This window comes from Salmo salar, chromosome ssa17 (assembly GCF_905237065.1).
Source record: "Salmo salar chromosome ssa17, Ssal_v3.1, whole genome shotgun sequence".
NCBI classification, from domain to species: domain Eukaryota; kingdom Metazoa; phylum Chordata; class Actinopteri; order Salmoniformes; family Salmonidae; genus Salmo; species Salmo salar.
This window is the reverse complement of record NC_059458.1, coordinates 21,910,631-21,929,241: the sequence shown is the minus strand read 5'-3', so window position 1 is coordinate 21,929,241 and position 18,611 is coordinate 21,910,631. Positions and strand designations below refer to the sequence as shown.

Here is an 18,611-nt window from a genome sequence, read left to right as displayed (position 1 = left end):
TCATAAAAGAGGAAGAGAAAGAGAGAAAGGAGAAAATTAAGAGAAATGTTCTGCATCTTTAGGAAAGGAAAGATCAAGAGGTAAGAAGAGAAGACAGTGATGATTCTCCATGTTCATACCACAGACAACAGATATGGGGGGGGGGGGGGTTGTGCTCCAATCCATTTCATTTCAGTCAAGTCATTGAATTTGGATTCACTTCCTGAATAGCAGGTGGGGTGGGGGGGTATGCCAGCCTCAAGCCATGCACTTAAAATTCCCCATACCAAATAGGAACAGGAAGTGGGCAGGTGAAGAGAGGAGCGAGAGACCATGCAGGAAGCTGCAGGACAGCATTACATTACTACCCAACAGATCTTTCACATAACCTACTGTACTCTACAGGGCTTCCGTTCTGGGAGTCGTCACATCCTTACACAAGGTTTCTGTTCCTTCTACCCTCCTTCACTTCGTCTAGCCCTTCTTATCTTCTCAGCAAGCAGTGTCAGAGAACAGGGGGATGGGGTTGGAGGAGAGCTGGATAGGGGGATGATGTGGGGGTATGGATAGCGAGCTCTGTCGTCATGGGGGAGCATTCTCCACAAACTGGCTGGACAGACTGACAAGCAGATGCTGCGTGAGGAACCAATGCTAATTACAGAATTAAAATACAACTTCTATATTTTATTATTTTTTAAATGGCGGAGAGGGGACCCTGTAGTTGGCACTGTCCCAGCATATGGAGCGAGCAATGTGTGTGTGTTTCTTTTTAGTTCAGGCAGTGGGCTGGACACCTACCTGCGCATGCAGTCGAGGGCCTGGGAGAAGACCTGTGGGGCCATGCCATGTTCGTGCTGTAGGATCAGACACTGCTCCAGGGTGACGGACATGGCCGTGCGGTCCTTAGCACTCTTACAGCTGGTGAAACGTACGCCGTTCAGACGACGACAGATCTGGGGAGGAGAGATACCAGGAAATAGACAGCAGGCTGCTCACTACAAAATGATTCTTCAGCCCTGCTCTGGATCCTCATTAGTAACATCCATACAGTATGAAATGGACTGGACTCAAAAGGATAATCTCCAACAATTCATTCATGGCCCTGCAGCGAAAAATGGGCTTACCTCTGCTGCCTGCCACAGGATGTCCACGTTCTTGTTCTTCCTGGCGTGGACGTTCTGTCCCAGGAACCTCAGCAGCTCTGGTAGACACGTCTGGGAACGAGACCTGGGCAGGCCTGAGACCAGCGGGGGATGTTACAGGCTACATCTTAACAATATTCTCCATATAGGCCCATTTACTTTATGGTGACTTACAGTCCTCAGGTAGGACCATATAGGGCCATTTACTTTATGGTGACTTACAGTCCTCAGGTAGGACCATATAGGGCCATTTACTTTATGGTGACTTACAGTCCTCAGGTAGGACCTCCTTGAACTGTTGATAGTAGGAGTTGAGTCTGGCCAGACTCTCTAGGTTAATGATCTCCTGCAGAGACGTGTCTCCAAACCTGTCACAAACAGATGACATGTCAACAATACAGGGACATCACCACTCTGCATCCCTCTATCATTCCTTCCCCCCGCTCACTTCTCTGCCAGCGTCTGCTGTTCGTTGATTCCCACGTTGAAGAGCACCGGCTGGACGCGCAGCAGCATGCCGTTCTGGATCTCCCGCGGCAACGCGTCAAACATGGTCTCCGGCAACGGGATGCGGACGTTGAAGCCATCCCGGTTGCCGGTGATGACCGGCAGCATGTCGGGGGAGGAGCTGGAGGTTGCCTGGGTCACCTTGAAGGTGACGTTCCGTAGGTCCATGATGCCAACCGACATGTCCTCCAACATGGACAGCTCCTCACCTGGGAGGTATGTGAGAGAGTGAACAATTACTAAACAGAGAGAGAATGAGAGAGATAGAAAACGAGAGAAAGAACGAGAACGAGAAAGAACGAGAACGAGAGAGGCGAGTGTGTACTTTACCGTAGGTGCTGAGCAGAGACTCAAACTGGGCCAGTAGGCCGATGGTGTAGAGCTGCCTGAGGAAGCCATCGTCACGGAGACAGTTCCTCAGCTTGATGATGAAGCCACAGATGAGGGCAGTGAGCTGGAGACAGATATTAACATTAACACTGAGTATACAAAACATTAAGAACACCTGTTCTTTCCATGACAGACTGACCAGGTGAATCCAGGTGAAAGCTATGATCCCTTATTGATGTCACTTGTTAAATCCACTTCAAATCAGTGTAGATGAAGAGGATACGACAGGTTAAAGAAGGATTTTTAAGCCTTGAGACATGGATTGTGTACGTGTGCCATTCAGAGGGTGGATGGGCCAGACAAAAGATTTAAGTGCCTTTTAACGGGGTATGGTAGTAGGTGTCAGGTGCACCAGTTTGAGTGTGTCAAGAACTGCAACGCTGCAGTATTTTTCACGTTCAACAGTTTCCTGTGTGTATCAAGAATGGTCCACCACCCAATGGCCATACAGCCAACAAGACAGCTGTGGGAAGTATTGGAGTCAACATGAGCCAGCATCCCTGTGGAACGCTTTTGACACCTTGTAGTCCATGCCCTGACGAATTGAGGCTGTTATGAGGGCAAAAGGGGGGGGGGGGGCAACTCAATATTAGGAATTGTTCCTAATTTTGGTATACTCAGTGTATATTAACACTCAACATTCACTTCAACATCACATAAAAAAAAAAATCTATTTACACACATTCTACCTCACTGCTTGTGTGTGTGTGTGTGTGTGTGTGTGTGTGTGTGTGTGTGTATGTATGCGCACGTGTGTTTGCTAATGGGTGTCCGTGCACATGCATCTGCGCGCACATCAGTATGTGTCCATGTGTTCTGTGCTGACCGTCTGGCAGAATACCACGTCTCTTCTGTACTGCAGGGACAGGTCCATGGCGATGGTAGGAGCACTGTCCTGCATCAACAGGAACACCATGGAGCTCTTAGCCTTGTCACTCATCATAGCCACACACTCTGTCAGCGTGGTGAGGAGAGGGTACAGCGCCTCGCTCCACTCCCCTGGGCCACACACACACAAACAAAAACAGTAACACACACACAGTAACACACACACTATGTACTCTTCTGCATTGAAAGCATCCTGAGAGACCCTTGAACTGCTGCTGCAACTCCTTCATATAATGTGAGACAATAACATGTGAAAACACATTGGACTTTAAGTCCATTTCTGATAAGGTACTTGAAACAGATGTCATATATAGAGCTAGACGAAGCAGTAGCACTGAGCTGGGCTGCAGCTAGAAGCAGTCAGAGAGACGGGACAGAAGCAGGGGAGAGGACAGAGCTCTTACCTGGGAAAGCCTCCTCGCCACTGGGGCTGCCATCTGGAAGGGGTGGAGGTGCCACATGCATGGTTAGGGAGCGCCATCAGCAACATGGCAGACAGCACACACAGTACAGTAAAAGCACATAATAAGCTAGCTGGCTACAGTACATAGGCTGAGCTGGTACATAGGCTGAGCTGGCACATAGGAGGCCACAGCAACGGGACTTTGGCTGGCCTCCAGAATACAACAAGCACTGACAGATCTACCTAACACAGAGAAAGATTAACCACAAATAGGAAATATACATCATTGGAATGTTTAAGAAAAAATATTGCACAAAAACAAGGTAGGCCAATTCTAATAGGTTGAGATATGATGAATATGATAGCAGTATGATGATAGGACAAATGTGCATGACAAAGCAAAAAAGCAAGTGAAGTGAAGAAAGAAAGAAACCTACATGGGGTTTTGTCAGGGCTGGGTGGGCATGCATGAGTCAGATTCAGGGTGAGAGGAGGCAGGAGGGAGGATGATGGTGAGGAAGGTAGTGATGGTGATGAAGGCTCCTCCTGGGTCATGCATTCGGGGTTGATCCAAAATGCCCTGGTACTCTGGTTACCTTTTTTACTGCTGCCGCCCTGCTGGTGGCCTGGGGTAGTGTCCCCCTGGCTGCTGTCGCCAGGCAGACGGTACTTCTGAAGGAGTTTGTCCACCCGCTGGATGATACACTCCAGACTCTTGTCTACATTTACCCACACCTTCTCCTGGGGGGAGGGAATGAAGAGGAGGAGGAATAGAAAAGAGAAGAACAGTGTAGGGGAAGGGAGAGAAGTGTGGAAGAGAGGAGAAGTGAGGAGAGACGAGAGAAGAGAATAAACAAAAGCCAATAAAATCTAGAGTTCCAGTCAAGACATCTGATGACCAACAAACCAAACACAACAAATCCCTCAGTAAACACACTGCTTTCTTCCTTACATACTGGAACTGTATTTAAGTGCTCCTAAACCACACAGGCTAAACTGGAGTTGACCTGTGAACCCCTGAGTCCTGGTGACCCCTTGCCTTACCCACTCCTCCTCGTGCCAGTCGACGTGCAGCGAGGAGCGGCTGTTGCATCCGCTCCACTTGGCCAGCAGCGTGTCCTGGTCGTTGCGCAGGACTACTTGATCGGTGGCATCGGCGGAAGGTGACACCTTGGAGGCGATGTACTCGGGGCGCGCCGCGTTCAGCGCCTGGATGGCCGAGGCCAGCAGTTTGCAGTCGCACTCCGTCACCAGCTGGCGAGTCTGAGGGTAAAGGTCACACGAACCACACAGCGGGAATTGAGCCAAGCAAGAGGCGCCATTCTGTATTCTCTTCCGTCCACATGATGACAAATTAAATTGGTCAAATAATATATCAATCTCTTTGGGTTTATGACTGAAGACAAAATACACACCCCACAAAGGTCAGTAAAACAGCACAAACAGACCTGGTACCAGGCCAGGGGCTCTCCCTCCCCAACAGACCTGGTACCAGGCCAGGGGCTCTCCCTCCCCAACAGACCTGGTACCAGGCCAGGGGCTCTCCCTCCCCAACAGACCTGGTACCAGGCCAGGGGCTCTCCCTCCCCAACAGACCTGGTACCAGGCCAGGGGCTCTCCCTCCCCAACAGACCTGGTACCAGGCCAGGGGCTCTCCCTCACCTTATCAGCCAGGATGGCGAGGGTCCTCTCCAGACCGTTGGCAGAGCGGTCCTTGGCGGCGCGGGACAGCCTCTCAGCATAGTAGCTGACCTGGGTCTTCAGGGTGTTGATGTGGGAGATGATCTCCTTGGCCCGGACAATGTCCTGGGGGATGTACACTATAGACTGACAGCTGGACAGGGCACTGCTGCAGGGACGGACAGGGTGGGGTGTTAAGAGAACACAGCATTTACCCTGAGTCACTCATACAGTAGATACTAGAGGTCGACCGATTAAATCGGAATGGCCGATTAATTAGGGACGATTTCAAGTTTTCATAACAATCGGAAATCTTTATTTTTTTTTTTTTTTACACACCTTTATTTAACTAGGCAAGTCAGTTAAGAACACATTCTTATTTTCAATGACGGCCTAGGAACGGTGGGTTAACTGCCTTGTTCAGGGGCAGAACAACAGATTTTTACCTTGTCAGCTCGGGGATTCAATCTTGCAACGTTACGGTTAACTAGTCCAACGCTCTAACCACCTGCTTTACATTGCACTCCACGAGGAGCCTGCCTGTTACGCGAATGCAGTAAGAAGCCAAGGTAAGTTGCTAGCACGCATTAAACTTACCTTATAAAAAACAATCAATCAATCATAATCACTAGTTAACTACACATGGTTGATGATATTACTAGTTTATCTAGCCTGTCCTGCATATAATCGATGCGGTGCATATTCGCGAAAAAGGACTGTCGTTGCTCCAACGTACCTAACCATAAACATCAATGTCTTTCTTAAAATCAATACGCAAGTATATATTTTTAAACCTGCATATTTAGTTAATATTGCCTGCTAACATGAATTTATTTTACCTAGGGAAAATGTGTCACCTCTTGCAACAGAGTCAGGGTATATGCAGCAGTTTGGGCCGCCTGGCTCGTTGCGAACTGTGTGAAGACTATTTCTTCCTAACAAAGACAGCCAACTTCGCCAAACACGGCATGATTTAAAAAAGCGCATTTTGCGAAAAAAAAACAATCATTGCATGACTGTACCTAACCATAAACATCAATGCCTTTCTTAAAATCAATACACAGAAGTATATATTTTTAAACCTGCATATTTAGCTAAAAGAAATCCAGGTTAGCAGGCAATATTAACCAGGTGAAATTGTGTCACTTCTCTTGCGTTCATTGCATGCAGAGTCGTGCAATGACTTCAAGCCTATCAACTCCCAAGATTAGGCTGGTGTAACCAATGTGAAATGGCTAGCTAGTTAGTGGGGTGCGAGCTAATAGCGTTTCAAACGTCACTCGCTCTGAGACTTGGAGTAGTTGTTCCCCTTGCTCTGCATGGGTAACGCTGCTTCGAGGGTGGCTGTTGTCGATGTGTTCCTGGTTCGAGCCCAGGTAGGAGCGAGGAGAGGGACGGAAGCTATACTGTTACACTGGAAATACTAAAGTGCCTATAAGAACATCCAATAGTCAAAGGTATATGAAATACAAATCGTACAGAGAGAAAGTCCTATAATAACTACCACCTAAAACTTTTTACCTGGGAATATTGAAGACTCATGTTAAAAGGAACCACCAACTTTCATAGGTTCTCATGTTCTGAGCAAGGAACTTAAACGTTAGCTTTCTTACATGGCACATAATGCACTTTTACTTTCTTCTCCAACACTTTGTTTTTGCATTATTTAAACCAAATTGAACATGTTTCATTATTTATTTGAGGCTAAATTGATTTTATTGAGGTATTATATTAAGTTAAAAAAAGTGTTCATTCAGAATTGTTGTAATTGTCATCACAAATAAAGTAAAAAAATACAAAAACAAGTAAAAAAAACGGCAGATTAATCGGTATCGACTTTTGGTGGCCCTCCAATAATCGGTATCCGCGTTGAAAAATCATAATCGGTCAACCTCTAGTGGATACAGGGACACACAGACAGTAGTCACACACAGACAGTAGTGACACAGACAGTAGTCACAGTCACAGACAGTAGTGACAGTCACGTAGACAGTAGTGACACAGACAGTAGTGACAGTCACGTAGACAGTAGTCACACAGACAGACAGACACGTAGACAGTCACGTAGACAGTCGTGACAGTCACGTAGACAGTCGTGACAGACACGTAGACAGTAGTCACACAGTCCCGTAGACAGTAGTCACACAGTCCCGTAGACACAGTCCCGTAGACACAGTCCCGTAGACACAGTCCCGTAGACACAGTCCCGTAGACACAGTCCCGTAGTCACAGTCCCGTAGTCACAGAGACAGTAGTCACAGAGACAGTAGTCACAGAGACAGTAGTCACAGAGACAGTAGTCACAGAGACAGTAGTCACAGACTAGAGGTCGACCGATTAATCAGAATGGCAGATTAATTAGGGCCGATTTCAAGTTTTCATAACAATCGGTATTTTTGGCCACCGATTTGCCGATTATTATTTTTTTTTTTACCTTTATTTAACTAGGCAAGTCAGTTAACACATTCTTATTTTCAATGACGGCCTAGGAACGGTGGGTTAACTGCCTTGTTCAGGGGCAGAACCTTGTCAGCTTGGGGATGCAATCTTATGGTTAACTAGTCCAACGCTCTAACCACCTGCTTTACATTGCACTCCACGAGGAGCCTGCCTGTTACGCGAATGCAGTAAGAAGCCACGGTAAGTTGCTAGCTAGCATTAAACTTATCTTATAAAAAACAATCAATCATAATCACTAGTTAACTACACATGGTTGATGATATTACTAGTTTATCTAGCCAGAACTGCGTTGCATATAATCGATGTGGTGCGCATTCGCGAAAAAGGACTGTCTTTGCTCCGACGTGTACCTAACCATAAACATCAATGCCTTTCTTAAAATCAATACACAGAAGTATATATTTTTAAACCTGCATATTTAGCTAAAAGAAATCCAGGTTAACATGCAATATTAACCAAGTGAAATTGTGTCATTTCTCTTGCGTTCATTGCACGCAGAGTCAGGGTATATGCAGCAGTTTGGGCCGCCTGGCTCGTTGCGAACTAATTTGCCAGAACATTACGGAATTATGACATAACATAACAGGAACATTTAGACTCACGGATGCCACCCGTTAGGTAAAATACGTAACGGTTCCGTATTTCACTGAAAGAATAAACGTGATAGTTTCCGGATTCTACCATATTAATGACCTAAGGCTCGTGTTTCTGTGTGTTATTATGTTATAATTAAGTCTATGATTTGATAGAGCAGTCTGAGCGGTGGTAGGCAGCAGCAGGCTTGTAAGCATTCATTCAAAATAGCACTTTCGTGCATTTTGCCAGCAGCCCTTCGGAATGCATTGCGCTGTTTATGACTTCAAGCCTGTCAACTCCCAAGATTAGGCTGGTGTAACCGATATGAAATGGCTAGCTAGTTAGTGGGGTGCGAGCTAATAGCGTTTGAAACGTCACTCGCTCTGAGACTTGGAGCAGTTGTTCCCCTTGCTCTGCATGGGTAACGCTGCTTCGAGGGTGGCTGTTGTCGATGTGTTCCTGGTTCGAGCCCAGGTAGAAGCGAGGAGAGGGACGGAAGCTATACTGTTACACTGGCAATGCTAAAGTGCCTATGAGAACATCCAATAGTCAAAGGTATATGAAATACAAATCGTACAGAGAGAAATAGTCCTATAATAACTACAACCTAAAACTTTTTACCTGGGAATATTGAAGACTCATGTTAAAAGAAACCACCAGCTTTCATATGTTCTCATGTTCTGAGCAAGGAACTTAAACGTTAGCTTTCTTACATGGCACATAATGCACTTTTACTTTCTTCGCCAACACTTTGTTTTTGCATTATTTAAACCAAATTGAACATGTTTCATTATTTGAAGCTAAATTGATTTTATTGATGTATTACATGAAGTTAAAATAAGTGTTCATACAGTATTGTTGTAATTGTCATTATTACAAAAAAAATAAAAAATAAAAACAGCCGTTTAATCGGTATCGGCTTTTTCTGGGTCCTCTAATAATCGGCATCGAAAAATCATAATCGGTCGACCTCTATCACAGAGAGTCACAGAGACAGTAGACGCAGACACGTACAGAGACAGAGACAGTAGACGCAGACAGAGACAGTAGACCCAGACAGAGACAGTAGACCCAGACAGAGACAGTAGACCCTAGACCCAGACAGTAGACAGTAGACCCAGACAGTAGACCCAGACAGTAGACCCAGACAGTAGACCCAGACACTAGACCCAGACACTAGACCCAGACACTAGACCCAGACACTAGACCCAGACACTAGACCCAGACACTAGACCCAGACACTAGACCCAGACACTAGACCCAGACACTAGACCCAGACACTAGACCCAGACACTAGACCCAGACACTAGACCCAGACGTGTAGACAAAGATGGTAAGAGCACACACAGGAACGTGAGACTGAATGTGCACTGCATTCTGGGAACTGAAGGAGATTGTACTTCTGCAACATTCTCTCACACTGCTTGACAGATTACACAGCTGGCTACAGACAATACATATGTGAATAATTCAACTCTGTTAGAATATTCTACTCTGCAGGTCTGGGACTGAGGTGAGCATCCACATCTGCATGCACAAGCCTGTTCCTCACCTGGAACACAGACAACATAGAACCACAGATGTTCAGAGTGAGGCAGACTGTTTAAGATGTAGAATGCCGTTGTTATGGATCTGTCGGTCTCTGTAGTTCTATGCCTCTGAAACCCCATAGCAAGAACTCTACTGTAGATCACCCTCTGTCCATATACAGTAGCTTACGATGGTATTCACAGGCGGCCATTGTGGATTCTCATACAGTGGTGAAACACAGGTAGGTGACTGAGCGACTCAGCCTTACAGCTAAACAACAAAGTCAGTGGTGAAACACAGGTAGGTGACTGAGCGACTCAGCCTTACAGCTAAACAACAAAGTCAGTGGTGAAACACAGGTAGGTGACTGAGCGACTCAGCCTTACAGCTAAACAACAAACTCAGTGGTGAAACACAGGTAGGTGACTGAGCGACTCAGCCTTACAGCTAAACAACAAACTCAGTGGTGAAACACAGGTAGGTGACTGAGCGACTCAGCCTTACAGCTAAACAACAAACTCAGTGGTGAAACACAGGTAGGTGACTGAGCGACTCAGCCTTACAGCTAAACAACAAACTCAGTGGTGAAACACAGGTAGGTGACTGAGCGACTCAGCCTTACAGCTAAACAACAAACTCAGTGGTGAAACACAGGTAGGTGACTGAGCGACTCAGCCTTACAGCTAAACAACAAACTCAGTGGTGAAACACAGGTAGGTGACTGAGCGACTCAGCCTTACAGCTAAACAACAAACTCAGTGGTGAAACACAGGTAGGTGACTGAGCGACTCAGCCTTACAGCTAAACAACAAAGTCAGTGGTGAAACACAGGTAGGTGACTGAGCGACTCAGCCTTACAGCTAAACAACAAAGTCAGTGACGGCGAACAAACAATTATTTCCGTGCAGAAAGAACCAAACAAACAGTGGGGAGAATAAAATGACTAAAGAAAAGAATCAGAGTACATAGGAACTCACCATTCTTCCTCATAAACGCTGATTAGAAAATAAAGATGCAATTGGAAAAAATTTAAAAGCCAGAAAACTGAAAATCATCTTAGAAATATATAATATAATTAACGGGAAACGCCAGGGCTAAAAGCAGCATAGCATGTAGTGTACAATGAGAAAATGACAAAAACAGGAAGTCGGCAGTCAAAATACGGATCATGCAGTAGCACAGGAACAAGGGAAAACAGACGTACATGGATTTGATAAATGAAGCATTGCATTTGACAGTATGTTGTGGGGTATCATTCATTAACCACAGAAATAATATCATTCTCAAGACCTGATTCTCAACTATATAATGATGTTTATGTTTAGACGAAAGCAGTGGTTCGTGTTTAATGCTGGTATTCATTCTGCCTAATGGTTAAAACCTGTTAAAACACCGTAAACATGTTTCGACATTTTAAAAAGGATGGGGAGAGGTACAAGGGTGTTTCTCTACCAAAAACAGACTTAGGATTCACTTGATTAGAAATGTGTCCGTTAAAAACAAGAGACTTAAAAAGCCAAGCCCATTCCCAGCCAGATAGTCAGTCAGTAGGGTTGTTAGCTGAAAAAATGTGATAAGATTAGTGAGCATTGGCAGCAAGAAGGATAAGCCTAATAAAAAGGTCTAACCAAGGTTCTACCACAGTTCCACCTGGGTTCCACCTCTTTGTGAGGTTCTGTACTCACTGTTTCTTAGCCTCCTCGAACTTGGTGATTTGCTTGCGCAGGCCGCTGTTCTTGAAGCCCTGGCAGTGGGCGGCGGGAGCCCCGATAGTCACCACGTCATACGTGTGGTCTGAGGGAACATAAATATTATGGCCAAAGTGGAGAGCTGCATGAACAGCCAGGAGGGGAAAAATGGAATGGGGCTCAGCTCACCAAAGCCAGACTCATCCTGCACCCTCATCCTCTGGACATGAAGGTTGGTGGGTATGAACTCCAGCTTCCTCTCTGCCTTCAGGTTACTGGCCTTGAACGATGGACCTGAAGGAAAGATCAGAGAAAAGAGAGAGGTGGAATAGACAGTAGGATTATCATGTTAAACCACAACAAAACAAGCACCTTAGACATTGTTATCCGAGGCTTAAATAAGTTAGTGAGTGTGTTACTTGTAGTCGTGCGTGTGTGCGTACAGTACTAACCCTTGTAGTTGGTGAGGTCAGAGAGAGTCTCCTGGTAGGCGAGGATGATGTTCTGGTACTGAGTGACTATCTGTCGTCGAAGGTTCTCCCAGCATGGTGACAACTCTCCCAGCTCCTCCAGCTCACAAACCCTGAACACAGACACACACACTTTGGCATTAAGTGACATTTTATTAATGCACACTCAATAAAAAAAATCTCTGGACACGGTCATAAATGTGCATGTCTGTGTGTGTGTGTGTATATGTCTATGTGTGTGTGTGTATATATATATATATATATATCTATCTCTGTGTGTGTGTGTGTGTGTGTGTGTGTGTGTGTGTGTGTGTGTGTGTGTGTGTGTGTGTGTGTGTGTGTGTGTGTGTATATATATGTCTATGTGTGTGTGTGTATACACACACACACACACACACACACACACACACACACACACACATATATATATATATACACATACATCTGTGTGTGTGTGTATATATATATATATATAGCTCAAAAAAATAAAGGGAACACTTAAACAACACATCCTAGATCTGAATGAAAGAAATAATCTTATTAAATACTTTTTTCTTTACATAGTTGAATGTGCTGACAACAAAATCACAAAAATAATCAATGGAAATCCAATTTATCAACCCATGGAGGTCTGGATTTGGAGTCACACTCAAAATTAAAGTGGAAAACCACACTACAGGCTGATCCAACTTTGATGTAATGTCCTTAAAACAAGTCAAAATGAGGCTCAGTAGTGTGTGTGGCCTCCACGTGCCTGTATGACCTCCCTACAACGCCTGGGCATGCTCCTGATGAGGTGGCGGATGGTCTCCTGAGGGATCTCCTCCCAGACCTGGACTAAAGCATCCGCCAACTCCTGGACAGTCTGTGGTGCAACGTGGCGTTGGTGGATGGAGCGAGACATGATGTCCCAGATGTGCTCAATTGGATTCAGGTCTGGGGAACGGGCGGGCCAGTCCATAGCATCAATGCCTTCCTCTTGCAGGAACTGCTGACACACTCCAGCCACATGAGGTCTAGCATTGTCTTGCATTAGGAGGAACCCATATGGTCTCACAAGGGGTCTGAGGATCTCATCTCGGTACCTAATGGCTGTCAGGCTACCTCTGGCGAGCACATGGAGGGCTGTGCGGCCCCCCAAAGAAATGCCACCCCACACCATGACTGACCCACCGCCAAACCGGTCATGCTGGAGGATGTTGCAGGCAGCAGAACGTTCTCCACGGCGTCTCCAGACTCTGTCACGTCTGTCACGTGCTCAGTGTGAACTTGCTTTCATCTGTGAAGATCACAGGGCGCCAGTGGCAAATTTGCCAATCTTGGTGTTCTCTGGCAAATGCCAAACGTCCTGCACGGTGTTGGGCTGTAAGCACAACCCCCACCTGTGGACGTCGGGCCCTCATACCACCCTCATGGAGCCTGTTTCTGACCGTTTGAGCAGACACATGCACATTTGTGGCCTGCTGGAGGTCATTTTGCAGGGCTCTGGCAGTGCTTCTCCTGCTCCTCCTTGCACAAAGGCGGAGGTAGCGGTCCTGCTGCTGGGTTGTTGGCCTCCTCCACGTCTCCTGATGTACTGGCCTGTCTCCTGGTAGCGCCTCCATGCTCTGGACACTACACTGACAGACACAGCAAACCTTCTTGCCACAGCTCGCATTGATGTGCCATCCTGGATGAGCTGCACTACCTGAGCCACTTGTGTGGGTTGTAGACTCAGTCTCATGCTACCACTAGAGTGAAAGCACCGCCAGCATTCAAAAGTGACCAAAACATCAGCCAGGAAACATAGGAACTGAGAAGTGGTCTGTGGTCCCCACCTGCAGAACCACTCCTTTATTGGGGGTGTCTTGCTAATTTTACATTTACATTCTAGTCATTTAGCAGACGCTCTTATCCAGAGCGACTTACAGTAGTGAATGCATACATTTCATACATTTTTTTTCCTGTGCTGGCCCCCCGTGGGAATCGAACCCACAACCCTGGCGTTGCAAACACCATGCTCTACCAACTGAGCTACAGGGAATTGCCTATATTCCATTTGCACAACAGCATGTGAAATTTATTGTCAATCAGTGTTGCTTCCTAAGTGGACCGTTTGATTTCACAGAAGTGTGATTGACTTGGAGTTACATTGTGTTGTTTAAGTGTTCCCTTTATTTTTTTGATCAGTGTGTGTGTGTGTGTGTGTGTGTGTGTGTGTGTGTGTGTGTGTGTGTGTGTGTGTGTGTGTGTGTGTGTGTATGTATATATATATATATATCTGTGTGTGTGTAGTAGTGTACCTGACAGCGTCCTCCTCCAGCAGCAGTTTGACATACTGTCTGGGGATGTTGAGAGACAACACACTTTCAGCCATCTGTTCAAGCACCCGCAGGTGGTGACCGTCCGTGGTGGGGAAACGGTACATTCTGGACATGGTTCCTCCAAACACTGACACACACGGAAAATGCTCAACGTCATCTAACACAATCTCTGAATCATTTCTTTTGCTCCACAGTTGAGTAATAAATGATAAAGGACCTGCATATTTCAAAAGGTCCTATTTTGTCTCGGTGATGATTTAAAGTGTAAGAGGAGCGCGTAGAAAAAGTATTTCCTTCCCAGAGGACAATAAGCCATTCCACTGTATACAGATGTCTGTCCACACACACACACACACACACACAACCTGAGAGCGGTGACTAAGAAAAGCAACACTCTCTCACTGAGCATACGGGTAATGACATTACTCAGTGAAACCTGCTAACATCCAGCCAAGAGGCGCAGAAATCATTTTTTACAACAGAATCACATTAGGTGAAATGTTACGGAGGATGATACCGAACTGCATTTGTCTCAGGTGACACTTATGAAACATTGGCGCCTGCTTACAAAGCGTCTCAGTGGGGAGACAGACTCTTCTAGTGGGATTTGGTAGAGGTGGTGCCAGTGGGCTGAGATAATGGGACAGACCCAGATGTCCCTCCTACCTGATGTCAGCAGGGTGTCTTTGCATAAAGATGCATATTTGGCTCTGACACCCATGGATTCTGTCAGGCTCTCATCCACCGGAAGCACGGTCTGTGGCACACAGGGATAGAAGAGTCACACATGCAGGATACACACACACACACGACCCTGGCCACGGTCTCACAGGTCACGGGTGTCTGACATTTGGTGTCAGCGGTAGGGATCCGGCGGAAGTCTAGGAAGCTCACCCTGCCGCTGATGGTGTCTGGTAACCTGGCAACAGGCAGAGTCCTCTGGTCCCTCTTCTCCTCTATCTGCCAGGCCATGATGGTGATGTTCCCCACGTGCTTGTTCTCTGCAGATCTGTTCATCAATAACACATCAATAGGGCTGTCAACGGCATCCCCCAGGATCACACAGTCAAGCAGCAACAATCAAACAGCAAAAAACTATGACAGACCCAAAACAATCTAGCTGAAAAATGTATAGGCTTCATATTTACATTACTATGGAGTCATACATTTAAGCATCCTCGTCGGTTATAAGACAATAATAATTTGGGTGCTTATATTTGTCCTATTTCACAAATGTACAAGTATATATTATACACGTGTGAATTAGATTAGACTCCTCCTGAGACCCCCTCACAGAGTGGGGTCACGGCCAGGGTCAGCCTTGGATAATTAAAGAATGAAACAGAATTAGTGAGCGTTGGCAGCAAGCAGGACACACCTGATACAACATCAACCCTGAAACAATTAGGGTTAAGTGCCTTGCTCAAGGGCACATAGATTTTGTTTTACCTTGCCGGCTCAGGTTACTGGCACAGTGATCCAACCGCTAGGCTACCTGCTGCCTTACCAAAGGCATGTTTTATTTAACCTTTAAAGTCAGTTAAGAACAAATTCTTATTTTACAATGACGGCCTACCCTGGCGACACCGGGCCAATTGTGCTCCACCCTATGGGACTCCCAATCACGGCCTATTGTGAAAGAGCCTGGATTCGAACCAGGGTGTCTGTAGTGACACCCCTAGCACTGAGATGCAGTAATAGGGATGCAGACCACTGCGCCACTCGGGAGCAATATGAAGATAATTCTAATGACATACGAATCCTGTCTGATTCAATTCCATTGTTGGGACTGATCAGAGAGGTGTTTATGGTAGACACGTGACTGTCAGGGTCAGGTGTAACCTGTGTGTGTCTCTCATACCTCAGGTGTAACCTGTCTGTGTGTCTCTCATACCTCAGGTGTAACCTGTCTGTGTGTCTCTCATACCTCAGGGTCAGGTGTAACCTATGGTTCTTCTCCTGCAGCAACTCCTTCACAGGAAACAGAGCTGAGCCCAATAAATACATCTAGGTCAGGAGAAAGAGAGAAGGCGAGAGAATAAAGAGAGAGAAAGCGAGGGCGAGGGAGGGAGTGAGCGAGAGAGAAAGAAAGGATACAGAGACAGACGTCTAAGAAAACAACACTCCCAAGGTGGCTGGTGAGGGAAGGGAGATGATGAAAGGAATGGGACTGACCTAGTAGTTTATTATCTGATGGGACCAGGACATATTGCTTGTTGTTTTAATCTTATCTAATATCACTCTACTCACCGTGCCCTGAGAGCGGTCCTTGACGTCGTACACAGACAGCTTGACCTGCGTCTGCTGGTTGATCAGAGAGTCCAGGAAGAAGGCTATGCTGCTCAGGAATATAGGGTTATTGGTGCCCTGTAGGGGGAAGCAATCAATCCATGAAGCTCTCATTGTTGCTTCATCTAAACTGTACACATACAGAAAGATATTAGTTAACAACATTCTAAAATCCTGTTTTATTGTCACATGCACCCATCTGTTGTGTTGTTTTACAGGGTCAGCCATAGTAGTACGGCGCCCCTGGAGCAAATTAGGGTTAAGTGCCTTGCTTAAAGGCACATTGACAGATTCTTCACCTTGTCAGCTCGGGTATTCCAACCAGTGACCTTTCAGTTCCTGGTTCAAACTTTGAACCACTAGGCTACCTGCCGAATAACAACATCCTACAATCATATAGGAACACAACAGTGCAGTGCAATGGACGGCCCAAGGGGGCAGAGGGACGACGGCAGTAGGGGGCAGAGGGACGACGGCCAACAGGGGGCAGAGGGACGACGGCCAACAGGGGGCAGAGGGACGACGGCCAACAGGGGGCAGAGGGACGACGGCCAACAGGGGGCAGAGGGACGACGGCCAACAGGGGGCAGAGGGACGACGGCCAACAGGGGGCAGAGGGACGACGGCCAACAGGGGGCAGAGGGACGACGGCCAACAGGGGGCAGAGGGACGACGGCCAACAGGGGGCAGAGGGACGACGGCCAACAGGGGGCAGAGGGACGACGGCCAACAGGGGGCAGAGGGACGACGGCCAACAGGGGGCAGAGGGACGACGGCCAGCAGGGGGCAGAGGGACGACGGCCAGCAGAGGGACGACGGCAGTAGGGGGCAGAGGGACGACGGCCAGCAGAGGGCAGGGGGACGACGGCCAGCAGAGGGCAGGGGGACGACGGCCAGCAGAGGGCAGAGGGGCGACGGCAGTAGAGGGCAGAGGGGCGACGGCAGTAGGGGGCAGAGGGGCGACGGCAGTAGAGGGCAGAGGGGCGACGGCAGTAGAGGGCAGAGGGACGACGGCAGAGGGACGACGGCCAGCAGAGGGACGACTGCAGTAGGGGGCAGAGGGACGACGGCCAGTAGAGGGACGACTGCAGTAGGGGGCAGAGGGACGACGGCCAGCAGAGGGCAGGGGGCGACTGCAATAGGGGGGCAGAGGGGCGACTGCAATAGGGGGCAGAGGGACGACGGCCAGCAGGGGGCAGAGGGACGACGGCCAGCAGGGGGCAGAGGGACGACGGCCAGCAGGGGGCAGAGGGACGACGGCCAGCAGGGGGCAGAGGGACGACGGCCAGCAGGGGGCAGAGGGACGACGGCCAGCAGGGGGCAGAGAGGCGACGGCCCCAGGGGGCAGAGGGGCGACGGCCCCAGGGGGCAGAGGGATGATGGTCTGTCTCACCTCAATGATCTCAGTCTGGGCGTGTTTGGTCCAGAAGGCCTGGGGAGGGGTGGTGCAGCTCACTGCCACAAAGCTGTTGGGTTTCCGCTCCAGAGCTGGGGTCACCAACTCATTACAGGCTGGGGAGGGAGGGACACAACACGTTGGAACGCATGGAACAAGAAATGAAAGACAAATTCCTATAGAAGTTCATTTACTGTACTCACCCACACTGAACTCTAGAACAGGCTCATCTGGATCCTGGCTGTTCCCTACAGAACAGCAAAGTATCATTAACTCATACAAGTCATTTTCCACTAATTCAGTTGGCAGAAATGAAAGGACAACAGTGATAAAAACATGGTGTACCTTGATATACAGACTGGATAAACAGGATGTGTACAAGACAGGAAGTAATTCCATTACCAATTGTTCATCACATGGTCTCTCATATTGTTTGTTTCCTTGATATTGTCTGTGTCCAACACACAACAAGCAACCCTTTCCCATTCTCACCTGCGAGCGCCAGGCCGATCATCTCAGAGGAGAGGTCAAAGGTGTTGGCCCGGTACACTGACCAGGGTCTCTGGTGGCGGGGGCTACGCTCTCTAGCCTCCGACATCCTGATGGCCTTCTCCGGGGGGAGGAGAGGCACGGGTGGTGGTGGTGAGAACACACACACCCTTGTACTGAGCCACTCCACGGCCCCGCCTGGGCCTTCCTCTACGAGCTGAGAGAAGGAGAGAGAGGGAGAAAGAGGGACAATGATACACACCAATTATACGTCCATTCACATCTCCACTCTGACCATTGTTTCTCTCTCGCTCTCTCTCTTCCCTCTCTCTCTCTTTCTTTTCCCTCTCTGTACCTCCCCTTCACCGCTCACGTTTTGCTTTTGGTGCAGGAGCACTGCAGGCTGTGGAGGTGGCTGGAC

The 18,611-nt window shown here is 47.7% G+C and overlaps 1 protein-coding gene across 15 annotated transcripts in view; it reads right to left on the bottom strand.

The window, feature by feature from the left end:
• Positions 1–18,611, bottom strand: part of LOC106574638 (inositol polyphosphate-4-phosphatase type I A) — a 50,929-nt gene that overhangs the window by 6,661 nt on the left and 25,657 nt on the right. For 4 of the 15 annotated variants that reach the window (XM_045698995.1, XM_045698989.1, XM_045698990.1 and 1 more), the window contains exons 2-23: positions 18,194–18,407; positions 17,905–17,949; positions 17,699–17,817; positions 16,267–16,383; positions 15,944–16,023; positions 14,911–15,025; positions 14,683–14,773; positions 13,996–14,143; positions 11,696–11,826; positions 11,433–11,537; positions 11,241–11,349; positions 10,533–10,550; positions 4,972–5,158; positions 4,354–4,572; positions 3,747–4,050; positions 3,311–3,343; positions 2,845–3,017; positions 1,959–2,082; positions 1,570–1,837; positions 1,392–1,489; positions 1,104–1,216; positions 778–932 (exon numbers count right to left, since the gene is read on the bottom strand). In XM_045698995.1, coding sequence (XP_045554951.1) covers positions 778–932; positions 1,104–1,216; positions 1,392–1,489; positions 1,570–1,837; positions 1,959–2,082; positions 2,845–3,017; positions 3,311–3,343; positions 3,747–4,050; positions 4,354–4,572; positions 4,972–5,158; positions 10,533–10,550; positions 11,241–11,349; positions 11,433–11,537; positions 11,696–11,826; positions 13,996–14,143; positions 14,683–14,773; positions 14,911–15,025; positions 15,944–16,023; positions 16,267–16,383; positions 17,699–17,817; positions 17,905–17,949; positions 18,194–18,299 — 2,858 coding nt within the window. In that variant the 5' untranslated portion in view covers positions 18,300–18,407. The remainder of the gene's footprint in view (positions 1–777; positions 933–1,103; positions 1,217–1,391; positions 1,490–1,569; positions 1,838–1,958; positions 2,083–2,844; positions 3,018–3,310; positions 3,344–3,746; positions 4,051–4,353; positions 4,573–4,971; positions 5,159–10,532; positions 10,551–11,240; positions 11,350–11,432; positions 11,538–11,695; positions 11,827–13,995; positions 14,144–14,682; positions 14,774–14,910; positions 15,026–15,943; positions 16,024–16,266; positions 16,384–17,698; positions 17,818–17,904; positions 17,950–18,193; positions 18,408–18,611) is intronic. The other 11 variants (XM_045699000.1, XM_045698998.1, XM_045698996.1 and 8 more) reach the window with 9 other exon arrangements.